Source organism: Chaetodon trifascialis, chromosome 19 (genome assembly GCF_039877785.1).
Source record: "Chaetodon trifascialis isolate fChaTrf1 chromosome 19, fChaTrf1.hap1, whole genome shotgun sequence".
NCBI lineage: Eukaryota > Metazoa > Chordata > Actinopteri > Chaetodontiformes > Chaetodontidae > Chaetodon > Chaetodon trifascialis.
Genome location: NC_092074.1, coordinates 22,117,575 through 22,141,250, shown reverse-complemented (window position 1 = coordinate 22,141,250; position 23,676 = coordinate 22,117,575). Strand labels below are relative to the sequence as shown.

Sequence of the window (23,676 nt, the reverse complement as noted above, 5' to 3'; positions counted from 1 at the left end):
GATTCGATTAGTGATGTCTGGAGCTGGTCCGTCCACTATTATCTTCCCCTGCCGGTGTAAATACATGGCACGTAAACTAGGATGGACGAAATTGGAACTTAAAGGTGAAGAAATATCCAACAAACACACGTCAAATGCGCTCAGATCACGGTCGTTTGGTGAGTAAAGTTACGTAGGAACAGTTTCAATGGGAACAGAGGAGGGCAGCAAAGCGGATTCATCGGAGACTTTTTATCCGAGTGATGAGGAAATTGAGAAGTGGATGGACAGCGCTTTTCATATGGTGAGTAGTTCCTCAGTAAAGGTGAATTATTTTACACACTTATTATTTCCTCAGGTGTGCTTCAGTATGTTTTAACTAACATGATGTTGAACTTTGAGCTTCCCTCGATTTGCCTCATAACAAATCTAAAAATGCATCAGATACATCCAGAAACGATCATTTTTCAGTCCATCAGGTGATCTTTGTGTCCGGCACTTCCTGCCTCCACATGTTGCTGCTGTCCGCTGACCTGCTGTGAATGTGTTGCCGCAGGCCAAAGACGCTCTGGAGAACGGAGAGGTGCCGGTTGGATGTCTGATGGTCTACAACGATGAAGTCGTGGGCAGAGGACGGAATGAAGTCAACGAGAGCAAAAATGTAGGGAAGATGAAGAAAGACTTAAGTAGCACAATTAATTACAGGCAAATTCAAATGAGCTCATGTGATTGAGCTTTTCTTGACTGCAGAAACTTTAATGCTTGCTGGAGCCAAAGTTCACCTCTTAAAACCCGAGTTTTTCAAAGGGAGTTTGGCATTAGTTTAATCCAGCTGTTCCAGAGAACACGAGCCCTGAGCTATGCACACTGTAACGTGTGTGTGTGTGTGTGTGTGTGTGTGTGTGTGTGTGTGTGTGTGTGTGTGTGTGTGTGTGTGTGTGTCAGGCCACTCGCCACGCTGAGATGGTCGCCCTGGACCAGCTCCTGGACTGGTGTCGCCGCGGCAGCCTGGATGTGAGCGGCGTGTGCGAGCGGACGGCGCTGTACGTCACCGTGGAGCCGTGCATCATGTGTGCTGCAGCGCTGCGCCTGCTCAGTATCCTGCACCAGCCTCTGCTGCACGTGTGTGTGTGTGTGTGTGTGTGTGTGTGTGTGTGTGTGTGTGTGTGTGTGTGTGTGTGTGTGTGTGTGTAGCTGTCGTTCCTTCACCAGCTGTCAGACATCCCCGTGGTCGTGTACGGCTGCAGGAACGAGCGCTTCGGAGGCTGCGGTTCAGTCGTGGACGTTTCCTCTGCACACTTACCTCACACTGGGTCCACCTTCAAGGTCCGCCTTCGTCTAACTGCTGTGTTTCCTGTGTGTTTTGCTTGTTTCTAAATGTTTCTGGTGTTTCCCTGCAGCCACTTTCAAACTCAGGCCGTCCACAAACTTTTGGCCTCACGGTGTGTTTTCAGTGTGTTTCAGGCCACAGAGCAGAAGAAGCTGTGGAGCTGCTGAAGACTTTCTACAAACAGGAGAATCCGAACGGTGATCACAAACTCTCCTCTTCTTCTTTTCTCTCCTCTCTTCCTCCTTCATTTCCTCCTCTTCCCTCCTCTTTCACCTTCTCTAACAGAATTCTTCACTTTCTGTCTTTTTCAGCCCCGAAACCCAAAACCAGGAAGGACTGATCTCTCCTGGACCAATCAGCTGCAGATCTGTCTTTAAACTGATTGTTTTTGTCTTTTTTAACTTGAATAAATGACATTATAAATATTTTTGTGTGTCACTTATATGTTTCCTTCAACACAAGCTGCTGTTCTGTCGGTCTGCCAGCAGGGGGCGCAGCAGACCAGCTGCCGTCCCGTTTAGGAAGCTGTTTCCAGTGATAAACCTCGTATCTCCTCACCATCAGCTTCTCATGAATGACATCCACACACACACACACACACACACACACACACACACAGTTAAAGTGTAATCAATGAACATGATCAGCTGAAGGAAGTTCAGAAGAAGCAGAATTTCATTTTCTAACCACACAGATCTGTCAGTGTTAAACCAGACAGAAAGTGTGTGTGTGTGTGTGTGTGTGTGTGTGTGTGTGTGTGTGTGTGTGTGTGTGTGTGTGTGTGTGTGTGTGTGTGTGTAGCGCTTCTCTGCAGGAGTGACCTTCACAACTGCTCAGAACACACATGCACACACACACACACACAGTGACACAGTTCAGACTTCATAGTTACTTCACTTCCTCTCAGACAGACACACACACACACACACACACACACACAGTGTATACTGTTGCATGCCTGTGTGTGTGTGTGTGTGTGTGTGTGTGTGTGTGTGTGTGTGTGTATGTGTGTGTATGTGTGTGTATGTGTGTTTTTCAGGTGTCTCACTGTTTTTTTTAACTCCCACTTAGTCCAACAAAGCAAAGGAGACATTTTGTCTTTCACACTCTCTCTTCTTTTCCTTCCTTCCTTCCTTCCTTCCTTCCTTCCTTCCTTCCTTCCTTCCTTCCTTCCTATCTTCCTTGTTCATTTCTAATATTATTATGCTTTTACAACTTCCCTCCCTGCTTCCTCCCTTCCTGCCTTCCTTCCTAGTTCTTGCCTTCCTCCACCCCTTTTCCACCACCTTTGTCTTTCTACATCTTTTTCATCCTCCTCCTCCTTTCTTTGTTTACTCTATCAGTTTGTTTTGCTTTTGGCCATTTCACCCATTTTCTACTTCCTTTTGCTGCTCTTCCTGCTTTCTTTCATTTCTCATCTTCATATTTCCTTCCTCTCTTGTTTTGTACTTCCTTCCATCCTGTTTTATTTGCTTCCTCAACCTCTTTCCTTCCTTCTTTCTTTTCATCATGTCTCTTACCCTTTTCACCCTTTCTACCCTGCTTCCTTCCTTCCTGCCATCCTTCCTTTCTCATTATTTCCTTCCCTCTTTTCTTTCTTACATCAGCAGTTTTTCCCTCCTGCCCTCCTTCCTGCTTCCCTTTCTATAATGTTTCACCACCTGTTTCTTCCTTTAACCCTTGTTCTACTTCCTCTTAACGCAGACACAAGACATTTCACATAAACGCATCATTTCCTCTCACTTCCTGTGGCCTTCCTTCTCACTCAAACACGTGCCGGCGTCCAGCTCCTCTCTGCTCGTTAGCATGTAAATCTATGCTAATTAATGCAGAGCAGAATATTCCAGAATGTTTTAATGTGTCACCTCAGAGTGGAGGAGCTGACGTGTTACTGAAGAGAGCGCACGCACGCACACACACACACACACACACACACACACACACACACACACACACACACACACACACACACACACACACACACACACACACACACACACACAGCAGTGCAGAGTTAGCTGTTAGGTGCTAATGAACAGAGTGTGTTGTGTCAAAACCTCCTTTCCAAACTGACATGAGGAGTCACACACACACACACACACACACACACACACACACACACACACACACACACACACACACACACACACACACACACACACAGTAGAGAAAGCGATGCAACATGACATGTCATATTGTGTGAAGGTGAAAGAACATCGCTGCCAGAGAAAATGAAGTTTCTGTTTTATTATTTCACTAAATGACCTGGGGGGTGGGGATTGTTGTTGTTGCGTTACGTGGGGGGGGGGGGGGGGGGGGTTGGTTTGACAGGAAGTGCTGATGTGTTTTGTGGTTTCACCTAAAGAAAAAAGGAGGAAACTGACTAATGATCTTCATCACCCTCCACCCGTCTTGCTCAGCGCCGGGGGAGGAATGAAACGCACACAAGTGCCTCAGTTTAGTTTACTTCTTCGTGCTTTTGGCAGCCACACATCTGTCTTCATTTCATCCTTCGTCTTTTCAGCGTCTTCTTCTTGAGGAATCCACTGTTAGCTTCAGGCTAGCTTCTGTTAGCGGTTTCTCTCGTTCCCTTCTGTCATTTGCGTCCACAGGCTGCGTTTTGTCTCGTCTGAATCTGGACGACTCTCGTCTCTGTTCTGCTCTCTAACGTGGTGAATGTATGAGCGTTCACTCCACAGGCCGAATGTGTCTGAAGTTTAGGTTGCCATGGTGACGAAGAGCTGGAAAAGCCGTTAGGAGGATTGGCTAAAATCTGTTTAATAATTTCTCCTCCTGTTCGACACTTTGACCCAATGAGAGCGAAGCTGAGGCCAAACATGAAGTCATCAGGTGCCTGTTGTCAACTTCCCGACAGGAGAGAGACACACACACACACACACACACACACACACACAGAGTCCCTTCTCTGTACTTTCTACCTAAAATGACCTCGTGAGCACTTCCTGATCTGCCACCTGGACAGTAAAGGTCATACAGCCGACGAAGCTGTTGCATTGGTTGTCGCATTTGCATAAACAACCAATCAGGCTGCTGTTTTTCCAGTGAGGACGCCTCCTGTCATCTGTCCGACTAACCAACATGCCTTTCCTCTCCTTCCTCCTCATTTCCTTCATGTTTATTCTCTTCTACAACTTCCCTTCCTGCTTCCTTCCTTCCTTCCTGCTGCTTGTTTTTTCTTCCCCCTCTTCCTTCTTTCAGTTGCTTATCATAGAATCACCCACTTCCTGCTTCCTCTCTTTCCCCTTTCCTTCCATCCTTCGGGTCCTGCTCGTTTCCCTCCTTCCTCCTTTTGTTCTTCCTGTTGTCTTCTTCTCCTGCTCTGTCCTCTCACTGATCAACACACCTGTCTGTTTTTCCGTCCGTCCAGAGATCATCTAATCCGTCATTTCCTGTTTAACACCAAGCAGCCATCTTCCACATCGTTTCATCAGAATTAGCGAGGCGGCGGCGACATGCTGTCAGGTGAAGCTGGCGAAGGTGCAGCGTGTTGCTCGTCTTACCTGAGACTCTTCTTCGTCCTGTTCTCTCAGTTCACAGCAGACCTGCCGCAGAGCCGAGGCGGACCCTCTTCAGGTCGGATCCTGTTGAAATCAGGATCCAAACTGGACTAAATTTTCCACTCAGACTTTATTGGTTTTGTTCCGACATGTAGTTTCTTCCAAACATACAGAGCGTGACTCGTAAGATGAATAAAGACGATGTTTCACAGCAGCTTATGAAGGAGTTTGTTCACAGACTACAAACTTTGTTCGTGTGTGTGTTTCTGTCCCTGCAGGAGTGTGTTATGTGCGTGTTCTACGGTTTGTGTAGATGTATGTTTGTGTGTCTCGTCCACAGTCCTCCACGTAAAGCCAGATGCAGCTCGGTCGCGAAAAACAAACAACCAAAAAAATAAAAAATGAGGGAAAAACAAAACAAACGATGAGTTTTCATTCGCTTTCCTCTATTTACAATTAGCTGATGGTTTCTGTCTTTTTCCATGTTAGTGTAATGAGTACAGTCCAAAGGTCGTCTTTTCCACGTCCGGAGAGGTCGCTTGTTCTCTGCTCTTGTGCTGTCCTGGGCGGGCGGGGCTCGACTCGTCCTCTGCTGTCCCGCACAGTCGAGAGAAGATCACTCACCTTTGACCTTTTCTGAGAGGAAGAGAAATGAGAGCGGACTCTGTGAAGTCAGCAGACTGTGAAGGGTGTGTGTGTGTGTATGTGTGTGTGTGTGTGTGTGTATTTTAAGGCGGTATGACTAGAAATCAAGGCTGCAGACTTCTTGTCTAGAAAGTCACACAGATTTTCTCTCTCTGGTGTGGGCGGAGTGCTACCTGCTGACCTGCTGAGCAGATGGATGTGGGAGTGTGTGTGTGTGTGTGTGTGTGTGTGTGTGTGTGTGTGTGTGTGTGTGTGAGGCTGGGAAACTGAGAGGCGGCTGGACTGCATATGCTTCATCTGTTTCTTCTTGTCTCTTTCTGTCTTTTTTGACTTTTCCGATTCACACATTTGGCCCTGCAGCTGCCTGAGTGTCTCTATGAGGTGAGGACATTTCGTCCACGGTGGGGGGGGGCAGTGTGTGTGTTGCGGACCTGTCTGAGGCTGGTCCCAGATGTAGCTGTTGAGGATTTCTCCGAGCACGTAGAAAACACAAATCACGGCGGTCATCACGCTGAAGAAGACGACTCGCGCCAGCGGAGCGATGCGCTCCAGCACCGGGTACACCCACACACCTGTCACCTGGTGCACCCAACACGTCCTGGGCGGGCGGGGACACACACAGGTAGAGACATGTTTGGACGTGTTGTGTTAGGGACAACAGCTTTAAAGATTTAAAACTTTTTTCAAACTTTAGACTCAATTAAAATGAATTCTACATTTAACTCAAACAGGTCTCGTTTAAACCAGACTAAACTAGCTGAGCAAAGATAAGACGGACCTCAGAGTTACTAAACAAACTAAAATATATATTTAGTAGAGAAAACTTGGCCTGTTTTTAAATCAGCACCTCCTGAACCGAACTGAATTTAGATAAAATATCACATTCACTCAATTAAGCGAGGTTGAAATTAAATAAACTATTAGAAAAATGGGTCTGAATTAGTTGAACTGAACTCACTTGACCTTTCTGAACCAAACAAACCTGAGCTGAGCCTAATCTAAACAACACTGAACCTCCAAACTTTAACCTGGGTGTGTTTACTGAGAGCTGCAAAGAGGAAGCGTTCGCTACCAGAGGATGTATCCCACGCCAAAGCAGCACACGGCAGCCAGACCCCACGACCTGCTGGGATACCGATGGCGGGTGGTCCGCATCTCGATGATGATGAAAGGAAGAACAGTGGTGTGCTGAGAGAGAACGACAGAGGAGCAGTGATATCAGTCCACAAACAGCAGAAAAACACTGACAAGGAACATTTTACTGCAACATGAGTACTTAAAGTATTTTTTGCTAGTAATACTTTTACTTAAGTAGAGCACTGTGATATTAGTACTTTTACTACAGTATCTGAGTACTTCTTCACTGCAGAATCCTTCCAGTGTTTGAAACGTCTACAGCAAAGAAGAGATGTTGACTGCTGACACCTCCATCTCTACAAGGAGCCCATGATTTCTTTCAGAGCCATCTAGTGGTGAGTAGTGGTACTGCACCCGACAGCCGCTCCGCCTTCAGGCACAATGTGAAAGGAGTGCCTGCCTGAAAAGCCTGTTTACACTGAACAGTAAATATCTGTGCTGCAACGTCTGATATAAACATCTGTCACATTATTTTACTCTATGACAGACAAATAAATAACGAAGAAGTACAGAAAAATGTGACCAATTGGACTTTTTACACTTCAGCCCAGTGGTTACACACTCTCAGTTTGGTCTCTTTAACTATTCATTCATCTCTATATACAGCGTGTGTGTGTGTGTGTGTGTGTGTGTGTGTGTGTGTGTGTGTGTGTGTGTGTGTGTGTGTGTGTGTGTGTGTGTGTGTGTGTGTGTAGACATCTGTGTAGTCCGTCTAAACACACAAACACATTTAATGGAGGTCATGACATGCTGCTGTTCACTGCGATCCTGTTTCTCACCATCACACACCACAGTTGTCTTTAATCGGTTTGCTGTGACTCACCATCAGACAGAAGTACACACACACACACACACACACACACACACACACACACACACACACACACACACACACACACACACACACACACACACACACACACACACACACACACACACCTGTACAAATATCAGAAATCAATCAATATCCTCAAACTCACGAGTTACACTCTCTGTCCAGTAGGGGGCACTCACATACAAAATGTGGCACGCACACACGCACACGCACACGCACACACACACACACACACACACACACACACACACACACACACACACACACACACACACACACACACACACACACACAGGCGTAATTGTCTCAGCAGATTTGAGACCTCTTACCTCATTTGCACTCTCAGGAACACAGCTGTAGATCAGAGAGTGTGTGTGTGTGTGTGTGTGTGTGTGTGTGTGTGTGTGTGTGTGTGTGTGTGTGTGTGTGTGTGTGTGTGTGCGTGTGCGTGTGTGTGCGTGCGTGTGTCAGACTGTTCACCCTGGGCGACGTCAGGCCGCTGAGCTCTTTTGTCTCCAGCAGTCGAGCTGGTCGGCCTCGTCACGTTGCGATGAGAAAAACAGCAACTGGGATTCTTCCATCTGCTAATTATTCCCAGACTGACGCTCAGAAACGATGGAAAAGTGTTTGGTTTGGTTTGGTGCTGCCGGGCCGCAGAAGGTGTAAACGCCGCTGCAGCGTGAAGGCAGGTTGGGCTACGCGTCGGTTTTATAATATCAATAAAATTTGACATGAAGCTGAGTCACTGATGCAGCAAATAATCACTTTGTAACAGAAGCACAGACGATGCACCAGACTCCATTTGATATTTCAATAATTTAAGATGCTCAGATGCTTTATTTGCACACACGTGCTGCTTAAAGGTGGATTTATGCTCAACACAAGGCGCTAACAGATGCTAAAGGTCTGATCGTGCGGTGGTTCACTGCTGCAGCTCTGCACAGGTGAGCTGCTCCCGATCAGGTTCAGCCCGAGTGGGAGAGGATCGCTGTTTGCAGCTGAATCCAATCACAGGCCTCGTTGCCTCTGCGGCCTCAGCGTACCTTCATCCAGAGCTGCAGCATAGATATGGCGGCTATATGCGTATTGAGGACACACTATAAACTGTAGGGAGACGTGGATATGAGCATAACCTGCTCATGTGCTGCTAAAGAATGACTGGACAGGTGCGACGGCTCTCAGACGTTCAAAGTGGATTTAAAAGGAAAATCAAACGTGTGTCCATGCGATACAGCAGAGCGCTTTGTGCGCCGCACAGTGCCGTACTGTCCGACTCGGACCAATCAGCTTCTCCGGCTTCCCTCGGAGGACTTGGAAAGGTCAGACTGAAGATGCCAAGTCTGTGCAAACTAACAAGAGGAACAACATCTCCGAGAAGGACAGAATAGCTCTCTCTCTCCTGGGGTCTTAAATTCTAGGTTTCCCTCCCATCATTATACTCCACACACATACACACACACACATACACACACACGCCCTGACGCTGCACTTTTACCCAGAGTGCCTCAGTGGAATTCCAGTCTCTTGGTCGTGTTTAAGTTTAGTCTCAGTTGAGGACTTGCCGCTCGTAAATAATACTCCCTTTATCCTCGCTGTCCCTCTCTCTCTATTTTTGTTTCTAGGTCTGTCTCTCTTTGTTGTCCTCCCTCTCTGTGTCTGCCCCCCCCCCCCCCCCCCCGAGGTTTGCGGTTTCACTCGAGCAGCCAGCTTTCTGCCTCGGTGGAAAATCCCCCCTCTTCGGCAAACAGCGGTGGTTCAATCCTGTGGTCTGGGGCTAAAAACGGGACAAACCATTTCACGCAGAGATGCGCAGCGGGGGGGCGGGCGGGGTCACGCGGCCGAGGGGAGGGCCACCGGGTCGACAGACGGCTGAAGCTGCTGCAGAAGGTTGACGGAAAACAACACCTGGAAATGTGACATCGCACGCTGCGGAGTCGCTCTCGAGCAAGGCATTAACGCCGAACTGTGAACTCAGCCGGGATGAGAAGACGACGCTTAATTTCCCCTTAAATTCACCCTAAACTTTATTTAAATTTAAGCAAACACTCTTCCAGCTGCCTGCGTTACCGACGATATTAAAGCCCTGCACGTCTTATTTTCATAGCTGCAGCAGAACGTGAAATCAGAATATTCAGTGAAGTCAGACCGACAGTCTTGGGGTCTTTGGAAACGTTCGTGTCCTCAGAGGATTTTTAAATAAACTTCTGCGGGTTTGGAAGAAGCCTCACAACATGAGATGAGGAGGACGAGTCCACCGGTGGGTTCTTCAGAGTTCACGGGGTCAGAGAGCAGCAGCTGACGCAGAGCTCGCCGCTCCGTCCACAGTCCCTGCACCGATAAAGCTTTCTCAGCTGAACTCCACTTGAACCCTGAAAATCAAATGAAAGCCTCCTGTTGACACTTTTCTCAACAGTTTTCTCACTTAAGGAGCTTATCGTGTCGCAGGAGGACAAACCTGTTCCACTCTCCATCAAAAAACACACTCTGGGAAACTGTGTGTGGATCTGCAGAAGCACCAGAACCCTTCAAAGTCAAAGAGACGGGTCCAACGTGACGAGGCCTTCACGGTCCTGCGCTTCTGTCCTCGCCGCTCGCTGCAGACACATCAGCGTACGTCATGTCGGCTGATGTTTGAGCCACTTTACAAACCGTGTCTCCGTGAAAATGTGAGATCTTTATCCGAAATGTTAAGTGTTCATGACGAAGATGATGCTCAAACATCGATTGGTGCTGAGCTTCAGACCTGGACCTGCAGGCTTCCCAGATCCTCAGTCGTGACTGGTCCAATTAAAAGTTTGTCTGATTCAGAGGTGTGCAAAAAAACTGCCTGACGATATGAAAAAAATAAAGAAACTCTGAAAGTACTCTGGTGTTAAACACGTCAACCTGTAGTCCGACAGCAGCTGAACGTTAAACTGAGGATCCACTAAAGCATCGTGGAGAGCCTTTGGTATTTGTTTACTATGAGCTGTTTGGAAGATGAATAACAATTATTCTACTGCTTCAACCTGCGTGAGTCAGTGAACGCCTCAGAGGTAAAAATAACACAAGAAGCTGTCACACATCACATGAATCACACACACACACGCAGTGATAATGATGCAAATCCAGCACACAAGTGATGAAGGTTAAGTGCTGATCCCAGGCGTGTGTGTGTGTGTGTGTGTGTGTGTGTGGGTGTGTGTGTGGGTGTGTGTAACCAGATGTTCACACACAGCTGATCCTCGGCCGGCAGACCTTTTGTAACAAAACTACAAAGGGAACAGAGAGTGAGAGAGAGTGTGTGTGAGCGTGTGTGTGTGTGTGCGTGTGTGTGTGTGTGTGTGTGTGTGTGTGTGTGTGTGTGTGTGTGTGTGTGTGTGTGTGTGTGTGTGTCACAGGTCAGTGGCGTCGGAAATCAAACTGATTCACACCAGTGTGGTCAGTGGCGTCTGAGTGTGGGTTTGCCTTCATGAACTGGAACTACGAGAGTAACGGCTAAAACACACACACACGCATGCACACATGCACGCACGCACACATGCACACATGCACGCACGCACGCACACATGCACGCACGCACACGTGCACACTCTGAAGAAAAAAGAAAAAAGAAATCCTGGCAAAGGAACATGACAAAAACAGAAAAAGTAAAACAACCAGCGACTCGGCCAATCGCAGACAGCTGAAATATCCGTCCAATCGCTGACGCTGAAATCAAACATCATCCGTTTGCAGATCAGCCCCTCCCCTGTCCGTGAAGCCCCTGATGCACCAAACCTTAATAATGGAGAAGCAAAGCATCCCATGTTTACGCTTGATAAGCAACGTTTCTGCAAAATTCCCCAAATCTCTTGATTTGGGGAATATAAGCCAACCTTTATGCTAGCTGTCTAAAGCTAACATGTGGCTAATGCATCATTTAATTAACTGTTAATCGATAGCTGAGCTAATGCTAACTTTTGTTTTTTACTGTTTCTGCTCTTTAAATATGCAGAATCCTTAATTATTGATTATTTTTCTAAATCTGAGCGCGGCACTAAGGGAACAAAATAGTTTGGGATATAATGAGGGGATTTGGGATCCCTGAACCATTTTGCATCGTAAATTTACAACATGAAACAAAATAACATGAAGTCTGTGAACGCACCATTGCTCACGTTCCCTGACTTCATTGGCTGTGGAGCAGATTCACTCTTCATCCTTTTCCCTCCTCGCTCTGCATCGCTCGACCCCTCCCTCCTCCAATGGGAATGGCAACAGGGTTGCCGTGGCAGCCGGCATAGACAAACAACACTGATACCATGGAAGACCGCAAAATATTTACAACGAGGCTTTCACACACACACACACACACACACACACACACACACACACACACACACACACACACACACACACACACACACACACACACACACACACACACACACGTGTTTCACAAAGGCACACACATACAGACTTTCTCACGTTTTCTATCTCTCTAACACACACCCTCACGGACGCACGCACGCACACGCACGCACGCATGCATGCATGCACACACACACACGAACGAACACACGCCCGTTGGTGGTGTTCTGGTTGTTTTGGTCCTTGGTGATGCCGCCATAGCAACCACTCAGCTATTACATCATCTTCTGGAGTACGGGAAGAGACGCACACCACACGTACACACACACACACACACACACACACACACACACACACACACACACACACACACACACACACACACACACACACACACACTGTCTTTGTCTCTCTCTCACTTGAAGAGGAGTTATGGCAGAGATCGGTTTTTAAACACTACACTCATCTTGTGTCACTCTGAGGACACCGTGCTGAGGACACCGTACTGAGGACACTGTGCTGAGGACTGTGCTGAGGACGCCGCACTGAGGACGCCGCGCTGAGGACACTGCACTGAGGACGCTGCACTGAGGACACTGCGCTGAGGACACCGCGCTGAGGACGCCACTGTGGCAGACGGAAGCGACACGAGGAGGTTTTGCATGTTACAGACAAAGTGCTGGAACATTTTCTGATTATCTCTCAGGCCCATTGAAACACACTCACAAACAGCTGACGGTGTTATCAGTCAGCCGACGTGTCCGTCGCTGTCTAAACATTAGATTAAACCGCTTCCTCTTGATGGCGAATCAAAGCCAGTGACCTGCCGCTGACTACATTCAAATCCAGAGGTTCACCAGCAGCAGCTCTGACCTCCGATAAGATTCATCAAGTACTTGATGGAGTTCATGATCCTCTGATACCAGAAGAGTAGGCATGGCCCCCAGAAACACCATCCAGCTCCCCCTGGGGGTCCTGGAGTCCTCCCAGACCAGAGGGGGAGACACTGAACCTGTGGCCCACCCCACAGAAACTGCACCTATCAGGTACTGTAGTGTACTGTACTTACATACTGTAAACAAAACCACATGCAAACAAAGGGTGTACCACTCCTGTAACGTTATCTGAACGGCCTGTGTTGGTTATTGGGTCGAGTCTCATCTGGAATCCAGTCAGAAATAATTGCTGAGTCAGCTCCTGTGATGTTCTTCCTGTGCAGGTGTCAGGCAGGTATGGTTTAGCAAACTGAGGCCAGTGCAGGACTCTGACATAACCCCTCCACTGTGTCCGCCTCAGTTCACATGAATCGAGGGGTTTTAATACATTTACTGCGTGTGGGTTTTAATTTATTATAGAGCTGCCTTAAATTTGTCAGGTCAGACTCCATCAGTGCTCATACTGCCTGAATCTTGGCTTGGACGTTTTTAATCTCAGTGAGGCACTTTCTATTTCCAAGGTAATTCTTTCTGTCACCTCATTGGTTGAAACTTACACCGACAGGTAAATCATTCGCTGCAGTCACTGAGAGCACCTCTGTGCAGCGGGCAGCTCGGTGCAGCATCGTACTGGACTGTTAGAGAGTGAACTCAGCCTGAAGCGACGTCAAATTATAATGATCTATTAACCAGCAGCGTCTCTGCTGGAATCGGGGAATTAAAGGACTCACCATGCCGTGGTTGAGCCACTGAGGGATGAAGTTGTCCAGTAGTCTGGGGTAGACCAGGTCTCTGTCGTACAGGTACAGAGTCCAGAACGTGAACACCACAAACTAGAGAGGGAAGCAGAGAAAGGACAGTTAGCAAACAGTCGTCATACAACACAAACGTACGTTAGCCTTTCAAAAACAACATTTTCACTGCGGTCAAAAGACGGTGTAGCTGTTAGCTGCTGTTAGAAAAAACTGTTAAGCTAATGCTGTTAGCATTCTAACAGCAGCATAAATTACAATATACAAATAATCTGATGAGGTAAAACATGAGGACACACGGACAGAATGTCCAAAAGGACAGTGTTTTCTTTAGAACCGCAGACAGCTGAAGATACTGCGTTCTGGTCCTTTCTACGCTCAACGTTTGGAGAAGCGAGGTGATAACACAGAGGCTGACACATCAGTCCTGGACAGGCAGGTAAATCTCATCAAACAGGTGAGACTGCGGTGCATTTTAAAAATGTTAGCATGCTAAATGTTATATTCTAACTAATTTAAAGTCAGTGTGTGGGTCATGCTAGCATGTTAGCCTGCTTGCACGTATTGAAGTGACGGATGTTAGCATGCTAACGTTCCCTCGGGTGAAGCTGCTGTCACCTTTCGTCCCACATGCCATGAATGCACCATAAGCTAACAAACTCCTGGTCTAATGTATCTCCTGCAGACTGTTTGGACTCGGGCCAGACTACGTTCTGCAGGACGGGGGTGGAATTACCTGACCGTCATCTGGGTTCCAGTTCGGGGCGCCTGAACCAACCCCCCCACTATTGTACCCTGACCGGCAAGTTCTCTGCTTTCAACAGGCTGGTGGAGACGACACACACACACACACACACACACACACACACACACACACACACACACACACACACACACACACACACACACACACACACACACACACACACACACACACACACACTGTCCCTGCGCGTCACATATCCACACTGCCCTTACCGTCACACACGTGTAACATACGCTCCTGCACACTCATGCAAGCCTACAACACACAGAACCACGCACACACACAGGCACGCACACACACTCTTTCCATATCAGCCAGGCTGGGTTTCCAGACGTTAGCTGCGGTGATAATCGTGTCTATTGTGCCGTGTGTAAACTGAACTCTGTGCCCAACTCACACACACACACACACACGGCACCATGCCAGCTGACTGCTTCTATAGGTGTGTGTGTGTGTCAGACAGACTGGATGGCACTAGAAGTACAAACATGTGTGTGTACACGTGTGTCGAAACCTAGGATGTGCTTGTGGTCAGACAGTGGTACGAGTGGCTCAGTGCGGCGGCTAGAGGGCACCTCGCCAGCTCAAATCTTGAATAAAAGTGTGTGTGTGTGAGAGAGAGAGAGAGAGAGAGAGAGAGAGAGAGAGAGAGAGAGAGAGAGAGAGAGAGAGAGGCAGGACCATGTGAGTCTGCCAGCGTTGTGAGAACAGCCTGAGGACCAGACAGAGGTCACCGTCTGACTGTCTGAAGCAACAGAGGACAACTCGACACTGTTCGTTCTGTGTATTCGCGGCCTGATTTAACTGCGAATCCAGAGAGGAGGTGCCGAGGGTCCACTGAGAGGAGGTGCTGAGGGTCCACAGAGAGGAGGTGCTGAGGGTCCACTGAGAGGAGGTGCTGAGGGTCCACAGAGAGGAGGTGCTGAGGGTCCACAGAGAGGAGGTGCTGAGGGTCCACTGACGGCTGCAGCTGCTGGATATGTTACCAACACCTTCACATACAACCAGTTATTTTCACCTTTGGTCACTTGTTTGATTTGCTTTTTTGTTTCCCCGACAGTCCAAAGAATGTTTAATCTGCAGCGACACAAAACAGAGAAAAGCAGCAAATCCTCGCAGTCACCAAGTCTGAATGAGGAGCTTTAGTTTTGATCAATGACTTAAACCAAAGTTCATCCTCAGCCCTCAGCAGCTCACTGAAAGCTCAGTCTGCTGATGAAGACCATGTGATGTGGCTGAAAGCTCCAGAGCAGCTCTAAATGCACCTTTAGGCGAGTTCTGCTTTCTGAATGGTTGTAGATTAATTTTCCATTTCCTATCTGATTCATGAGCTCTGCACTTGTCTGATTGTTAATGATTATTCACTGTTTTTCTTCATTTTTGAGAAGTTAAACGGACCTCAAACCATAAACCCTGTTACAGGTTAACGTGCTACAGCTCCATCAAATCCCCTGTGGAGTTCAGAGAGTTATTGCCTCATTTTTGAATCTTTAAATACCAGCAGCACCACCCCTCATACATGGATATCAAGTCTTAATATAACCGCTGAATAGTTTATTGTTGCTGTTAAATAAAACCCTCAAACCTGACGTCTTCTTGTGGGAGCCCTGGGCTGACCAAGGCAAATAAATGAGCTGATTCTCTTGTAATACCGAAGTCTTACGTCCAATCCTCACGTCCCCCCTCAAGGCCCGTTCAGACGCAACTCAACAACGGCGTCACTGTGCTCTCAAACTGCGCTTCACAAGTTTCTTTGGGCACAAACTGTTTTTAAACTGAACTATGAATAGTTTCCTCATGCTAGGAAGTCAGCCAAACATCTACGCAGCGTCAGGGGTTTCAATGGGTGTAGTAGGTTGTAATTAGTTTGGCATTAAGACATACAGGCGAATGTACACAATCATTTCATTTATTTACATGAAGCCGCACTGGAAACATCCGTTCAGAGGAAAAGCTGCAGTGCAGGCAGGACTCAGCTAATAGCTTAGAGAGCGTAGCTAAGCTAACGCTAATGCTAATGCCCTGCAGCCGCTGAAGATGCAGAGCGAGCTGGCTGAGTTTAACAGGCCGGCTTCATCATGATTCTCGACAAACGCGTCATGATAAAGAAACCGTTCGCTCGCTACAGAGAAGATGACGGGATTCCTCTGATGTCCAAACCCGACGGCTTCACGGAACAAAAGCGAGGTTAGGTGTAAATGCATCCCTGTTGGCACTTGTGACGTCCACATGCTGACTTCACAAAATGTCTTTTCAGCCTTACGACAGAGGAAAAGCCTCCTGAGTCGACATTTGGGCCTCACTTCAGAGAGAAACCGAAGAAGAGCGAGGAGAGAGGGGGAGCGAGAGGAAGCTGATTAAACTGCAAACGCATAAGTCAAGCCTTTGATTCCTGCAAGCCAGGCTGATCCTTCCCCCGGCCATTGTGTGTGTGTGTGTGTGTGTGCGTGCGTGTGCGTGTGTTCGGCTGCATGCATCCATCCCCTCACCGCTCCGACAGGGAAGGCCAGCACAGCCATCATCCAGTCCCTCAAGCCAATCAGCTTCCTCAGCTGTCGCTCCTGCTCCCTGCTGTCGCCTCCCTTCGTCAGCAGACTGGACACATCGATCAGGACACACACTCCGAAAAACACCGCCTGGATCACCTGCAGAGAGGGAGAGAGGCCGAGAGAGCTCAGCAAGCACAGTTTCACATGACAAACGCTTCAGAGAGACCAGGAGGGCCAGAGACACAGAGCTTAAGATGACACGTTTTTCAGAGGAAGACGCAAAAGAAGAAGAGTTCGGGGAGGAGGAGACGGAGGCGATGACAGAGGGCGGCCAGACATGAAAGCTACACTGCAATCAAAGCCATCATCGCAGTCCGTGGCGCCCCAGCTCTTCCTTAACCTGCCTCGCCTTCGTCTGCTTCAGTCAGTAATTTCAAACGTTGCCCCAAAGTCATTTCAACATCCTCAACACAGCATCGGGCAGGAAACAGCGGCTTTGATGGTTTGTTACGCAAATATGGCCTCCAGAGTGTTTGTGGTCTGTGTTTATTCACCACAAACGTGCTAAGTGAGCCTACGCTGTGACGTTCCAGGAACTCCGTCGACTTTTTACTGTTTTACTGCGCAGCATAATGAAACCTTTTGATACCGCAACCAATTTCAATTCCCGTCGATTCTGTGATTACCGTTGTTTTCAGAGGGCACATGAACACAGCGCTCCTGTTTTCATTAGCAGATTTATGGTCATTAGCCTCAGGGGAGCGTCTTCCTGACAGCAGCTACAGCAAACCTTCTCTACCTTCTCAGCTAGTGACACTTTATCTGCTTATGCTTTCTGGAGTCAGAGCGTTTCATGTTTCTAAACTCCCAGCATCACATGAAGCACATGTTTAGCTCAGCTGTTAGCACGCCGAGTCCAGCAGAGATGCTGTGCAGAGAGCGGCCGATGCTAATAAATGTAAGTGTCTGTTTGCAGATTTGAGTGTTTTTGAGGTGAGTCACGACAAAATTCAGTGTTCAGTTTAAGTTTCATGAAGTTGACGGCCAACATCGCTTGAAGACATTTCGTTATATATTAGCGCTAATCATAGCATTAGCATCATGACCAGTGCAGGTCATGATTGCAGTTTTCACACTAACAGTCCATCTGAACGACGAGTATTCAAGACTTTACTATACGCCTTTTTTAATAACAGACCCCATGGGAGGAAGAAGTTTTTGTCTTTTTTTTGCGTTTTTTGGGGGGTATTTTTCCTAAACTTGAAGCTGAAATCCAAAAAACACAAAATCATGTGCTGTCTTTCAAACGGAGCAACGCCATTTGCATTTCATTGCCAGTCACCCAGCAACAGCATTAAACCACTTGAACGCCAAATATATCCTGTACTTGAGGTCTTACTATTGAAAATACCAGTTCCATTTAAAAGGCAGCACATACTGCAGCTGTGTATCTGGTTTAACACTGTCCACATTCAATAAAACTGAAAGGAATTCAAGATACGTCACCAGCAGCTATTTTAATGAGGGTGAGATGCAAGGACGCTGAGAAATGAAGCTATAAATAAGCTAAATAAACAGCAAAGGGGAGGCTGCAGCTAATGATTAGTCTAGAAAATGTCTGATAAATGTGAAAAATGCTCAACATATTGTCCCAGAGCCTGAAGCGATGTCTTCAAATTATTTCTTTTGTCCAGCCAACAGTCCAAAACCCAAAAACTCATCATTTACTGTCAGAAATGACAAAGAAAAGCATCAAATTTTTTAGCTTGAAAATGACGATAAATCACTTTTGAAAATAGTTGGATGTGAATTCTATTTCAGTCGCCTAATCAATATGCAATATACACAGTATGATACCACCAAAAAACACCAAAAATACTTCACTTAAATACTCAAATCCAGCAGTAGGATGTTATGTGAACTGTGGCGAGAGAAAGCAGCTCCTCTGTGTCATGAAACACTCCCATCAATAGGAAGGATGTGACCCTCTCTCTGAAGAAAGATGGAGAGGATGCTATCAGATGCTAATCCTCCTCCTGTGTGTGTGTGTGTGTGTGTGTGTGTGTGTGTGTGTGTGTGTGTGTGCATATCATCCTTTTGTCTGAAAATAGCACCTTATTCGATGTGTGTGGGTGTTGCTTGTTACCTCTGTGCACGCTCGTGTGTGCCTTTTAACAGAAATGTGTGTCAGTCCAATAAACTACCAAAATTAGCTTCACTGCTACATAAATAATGGGTTTCTATGAGAACTCAGCTAGCGATGAAGCACATGCACATTATCAAAGAGCCTGCATTTGTGGAACTTGTGGCAATCATGTGTGCGTTTCAGTGACAGTGTAGGGCTTGTTTGAAGGGCTTCATGTTGCGCACACACACACACACACACACACACACACACACACACACACACACACACACACACACACACACACACACACACACAAACACACACAGTATGATTAGGAGCCAGATGTAGTGGTGTGTGTGTTTCCTGGCTGCTGGTGTGTACAGGTCATTAACAGCACAGTTAACCAGGACGAGAGGTCTAATGTGGAAAATATGACACAGCTGTTTCTCACACACTCACACACACACACACACACACACACACACACACACACACACACACACACACACACACACACACACACACACACAGGTAGCTGCTCTTCTCTTACAGGATGAAGGAATGCTTTGCTAACAGCGGGCTAACATCGCCGGTGATGCTGATGCTAAAAACAACATGTTGTTTGTGAACGAATGTTTGTGGCTGACAGGATCAGTCGAGACTGAGCGGCCTCTTTGTGAATGTATGCGTGCATTGTTTGGGATGACTGGGAGCTGTGTGTTTGCGTCTTCCTCCAATTCAGCTGCTCGTTATAGCTCGTTATAGTCCTTAATTTAATTTCACTTCAGAATCCATAACACTGGCTATGAAGGCCAGCGTGTGCTGACCCTCAGCTGTCTCACACAGACGCTTTAACATGAAGGACACGGATACCAGAAGCTTTCTGCACATCGTTTGTTAATGCTGATGAACAATATCTATCAAATCAAATATATATCAGTTACGTTTCCCTTTATTCTCAGTGGGCTGCATCCCCAAAGTCCATTTATTTATCTTCTTTTTTAAATTTATTATTATTATTATCGTCTTCCTCTTTGTCCATACATGCTTTGCGAAGCTGTTTGAAAGAGGATTGTACAAGAAGACGAAGAATACGTTTGTTTTTTTGAAACAAATGCAGAATATTTTATTATCTTTATAACAGTTTCATCTCTTTCAGTTTGTGTGTTTTTTGGTGGAAATACGGACAGAGGGACAGAAAGAGAGATGGATGGATGACACACTCAGTTTCAGGAGCTGCACAGCCTCTTCGAGCTGTTATAACTGATGGTGTGCGCGCGGCGCGCTCCCGCGGACCGTCTGTGACAGGTTACGTTCTGTACCGCAGCACCTGTTCCGGTTCAGCGCGCGCTCACACACGCACACACACACTGAGCCCAACGGTCAGCCACGTTGGGGGCTTCAAAAGCGACTCCAGACGCAATTTAGTGTAAATTACTACAATTTTACGACCCCCTTTGTCGTTCACGACGAATGTGAGACCGGAACAAGGAGCGGAAGGAGGCGGAAGCGCTGAATAATCATTCAAATCTGATCACGGCACTATGCGGCGTCTCTGTGAAGTGAAATGAGGGCGAAGCGTGAATTCCTACCAGGTCGATGAAGGTCAGGAACTTCCAGCTGCCTCCGTAGGTCTGGTGCGCCGGCATGTCCAGAGCTTTGTAGTGGCACAGGATGGAGAAATAAGACAGCAGGATGGCGACCCGGAGAACCTGCGAGGGGATCAGCGCCATGATGCTCGCGCTCTGTCCTTGTTCCCTGTGTACCTGCACGTCTCTGCACCTGTCCCTGTCCCTGCCTCTGCTTGGCTTTCACCCTGATTTCACCTGTCTTCACCTCCCTGCCTGTGTCTGCGCCTCTCCTGCTCCCCTCAGTCTGAAGACTGCTTCCGTGTTATGATGACGATGCAAGGGGGAGGGGAGCGCGCGCAGCCCGGGCACAGACGGCCCGCCTGCGTCTTTGATCCAGTTTTTGGTTTTATAATTATGTGTTAAATTTAGCTTAGTGCGTTCAGTATAACCATCTGAGTGTTAATGTCTGGCCTCACACACATTAGACTGTATGAATTATTTGAGCCTTTGTTAAATTCAGCGGTGGTTTCCTGCTTTTAATAAACTAACAAACGTTATGTTACAGAGTCAGACTGAAATGAAATGAAGTGAAATAGACAACTCTTGAATAGAAGCTGGCATTGTATTAGGATGAGATATAACTTTATTGATCCCACACTGGGGAAATTACGTTGTTACAGACAGAAATAATAAGAATAAAGCAGGGACGTAGAAAAAGAACAAACAGACAATAAAAAGGAGTACAAAATAGAAAATACAGTGTTTGGTACAATTGCACCGTGAAAAACAATATATAAGCACAGAAAACAGTAATAATTATAATATAGAAACAATGGATCCCCAAACTGTCAATGAATGAATATTTATGATGTTATGAACTAATGTTATTAAATAGACAGAAACATAGAAATACAATTCACATAACAAATTATTAGAACTTAATTTAATTTAATTATTTCATAATAAAAATTTCCCCAAATGACACCTTAACGCCACGTTTGATGACATGTTGTCGCCTGTTTCAGTCAGATACATGTACACAGAGGGTACGTTGTAGTACTTATTCTGTAAATGTACATGACATTTACAGTACAGTCACAGTAGCAGTCATTAAACACAGCATGTCAGTGCCAGTGAATGCCATTTAAAGGAGTGTGTGTGTTGTTTTAGCCTAAATGAGGTCATTTGTGTTAAATACTGCTGAATAGTAAATGATCCTTCGTGTTGTTTTCTCCTTCTCATTTCTTAGTTTTGCCAGTTTTAAGGTGGACTGCGTTTTGTCATGTACTTGCACTGATGATACAGCTCATATTTGTACAATTTGTTCCGAACAGAATGAAAGAAAATTCATCATGTCTGTGTTTTTTTTGGCCGGCCGATGAAGCAGCCGCTGAAATAAAAATGAACCGATCTGAAGTGGAGGAGAGAAAGAGAGACGATGCTGATCAGCATAAAAAAAGATCCCCAGCAGGCAAGGAAAGAGGTGATGCTGTTGCCACGGCGACGCTGACTGCAGAGCTGGTTTATGGATGGATGGACACAGATCTGAATTACACCAGCCTGTCGTGAATGTTAACATGCCAAACATGCACTCAGCCTTCATGTACGTGATACAGAAGTCATGTTTTCATCACGCCGGCCGCCGCAGGGATCAGCCTGTGACTCTAGGACAAAGTCCAGCACATGATGGAGGTCGCATGCTTGCATCCATATTTACTGTCTCTGTTGCAGTTTGTTTGACATGAAGCATGAAGTCACAGTGATGAATTATCACCTGAATCTCCCCTCAGCTCGACAGAGCTTGATATCCGGCTTCAGCTCATTGATTTTCTGTGCGGCCGACAACTTTACTATTTCAGTTCACACTGTGTCTGTACAGGATGCGTTCAGGCACAGTATCGAGTGTAGGCCACCCACGTTTCAGCAGCCCTCAGGCCTCAATGCACAATCGTTGTGGTTACTGATGTAAAATAGGAGAAAATAGACTTGACGGTCTGTCTGCACAGAAACATTTTCAGCCACATTTTTTCTGTCCCACGTCTGAATACAGCAGCCTACACAGGTCGGTGAAGGGAGGCCTTAGGCTAACACGCTGCTCATGCTACGCCTCCCGTTTTTACAGCGTGAAGTGTAAAAATATGCATCAGGTTGTGTTTACATGCCGATAGCGAAACTGAAATGCGGCCTCTGTAGACAGCGGGATTGATTACAATAGAAGCATGAGAGCTGGAAACGCCTCCTGCGTGGACGCCATCGCTCCCTCCGCTCACGCTGTAGCACCTTTCTCAACCACAGCAGGCGGCTTTTTTCAGCTCTAAAAACCCGTCTGTACGCTACTGTACCTGCTCAGCACCAAACAGTTGGAGACCAGCTGGTCAGCATAATGGAGCATTTGGCAGCTAAAGAGCCGGACGTTTCCTTCAGGAGTCGGTCGAGACCAAAAACGGAGCAAAAAGAGAGTGAGTACTGTGCTGACGTTCATCAGGTGGACAGACTTTAAATGAAGCTAATGTTGCTGCTGAATGCAGCACATCATTGGCTTAACGTATGTTTTCTACCAGGGGTCAGAAACATCTGTTCAGGCTTTCATTGGCATGTGTACTGAACAAACAGCATTATGTTTTTCTGCTGATGACGGTCTCCAGTTACCACACTGTCTGTGCTGTCGCTGACATTAACCTTCTGTTTTCAGATCACTGCACAAGTCATCACAACAGTCATCACAAACAGCTATATCAATCAGCACGGCCAAACAGGCTCATCACGGACTGTCAGAGGGGAACATATTTGGGTCGTAACGCTGTGAAGTGACTCTTGTTAGGTTTTAGTGATGATCCAGATGTGGGACTTCCACCTGCTCTCAGCAGTAAAGCTTGTGGAGATAGAGAGTTCAAACTCCTTCAAGTCAATAAGTGAAATTAAAAAGTGACCAAAAAAAAGACCATACTCAGCCGGCCACCGAGCAGCTCTGCTGGAGATGCTTACGGGATTGGCTGCCTTGCTGAAGGGCATCTCATTTGCTTTGAGAAGACACAGTTACTCGTTCAGATCAGGGATTCAAACCAGTAACCTTGTTGTGGGAGAAAGATTTTAATGCTGCTTGTTTGGGGTTTGGAAGAGTTTTGTGGAAAATGTCGGAATGATTGGCGGAATATTTTCCCTCGTATCCACGAGAAGAAGCTGGAGTGTGTGTGTGTGTGTGTGTGTGTGTGTGTGTGTGTGTGTGTGTGTGTGTGTGTGTGTGTGTGTGTGTGTGTGT

General features: G+C 46.8%; 2 protein-coding genes across 2 annotated transcripts; one reads left to right on the top strand and one right to left on the bottom strand.

The window, feature by feature from the left end:
* Window positions 1–61: 61 nt before the first annotated feature.
* Window positions 62–1,676, top strand: adat2 (adenosine deaminase tRNA specific 2). The gene is made up of 6 exons (XM_070987513.1): window positions 62–283; window positions 536–640; window positions 925–1,075; window positions 1,199–1,305; window positions 1,434–1,506; window positions 1,621–1,676. The coding sequence occupies exons 1-6, from the start codon at window positions 188–190 to the stop codon at window positions 1,647–1,649; spliced, it is 561 nt and encodes a 186-aa protein (XP_070843614.1). The 5' UTR covers window positions 62–187; the 3' UTR covers window positions 1,650–1,676.
* Window positions 1,677–4,944: 3,268 nt separating this feature from the next.
* On the bottom strand, window positions 4,945–20,758 carry aig1 (androgen-induced 1 (H. sapiens)). Its single transcript, XM_070986952.1, has 6 exons — window positions 20,439–20,758; window positions 16,719–16,874; window positions 13,443–13,544; window positions 6,545–6,660; window positions 5,904–6,070; window positions 4,945–5,463 (listed from the first exon to the last, which is right to left on the bottom strand). Exons 1-6 carry the CDS (start codon window positions 20,577–20,579, stop codon window positions 5,444–5,446), a joined length of 702 nt encoding a protein of 233 aa, XP_070843053.1. The 5' UTR covers window positions 20,580–20,758; the 3' UTR covers window positions 4,945–5,443.
* Window positions 20,759–23,676: the final 2,918 nt, after the last annotated feature.

Coding starts and splice junctions, on each gene's coding strand:
- aig1 (XM_070986952.1), bottom strand. CDS start 20,579: ATGGCGCTGATCCCCTCGCAGGTTCTCCGGGTCGCCATCCTGCTGTCT. Junction 16,875..20,438: donor TCCTGACCTTCATCGACCTG/GTAGGAATTCAC, acceptor CCCTCTCTGCAG/GTGATCCAGGCGGTGTTTTT. Junction 13,545..16,718: donor TGGCCTTCCCTGTCGGAGCG/GTGAGGGGATGG, acceptor TTCCCTCTCTAG/TTTGTGGTGTTCACGTTCTG.
- adat2 (XM_070987513.1), top strand. CDS start 188: ATGGGAACAGAGGAGGGCAGCAAAGCGGATTCATCGGAGACTTTTTAT. Junction 284..535: donor TGGACAGCGCTTTTCATATG/GTGAGTAGTTCC, acceptor GTGTTGCCGCAG/GCCAAAGACGCTCTGGAGAA. Junction 641..924: donor AAGTCAACGAGAGCAAAAAT/GTAGGGAAGATG, acceptor TGTGTGTGTCAG/GCCACTCGCCACGCTGAGAT.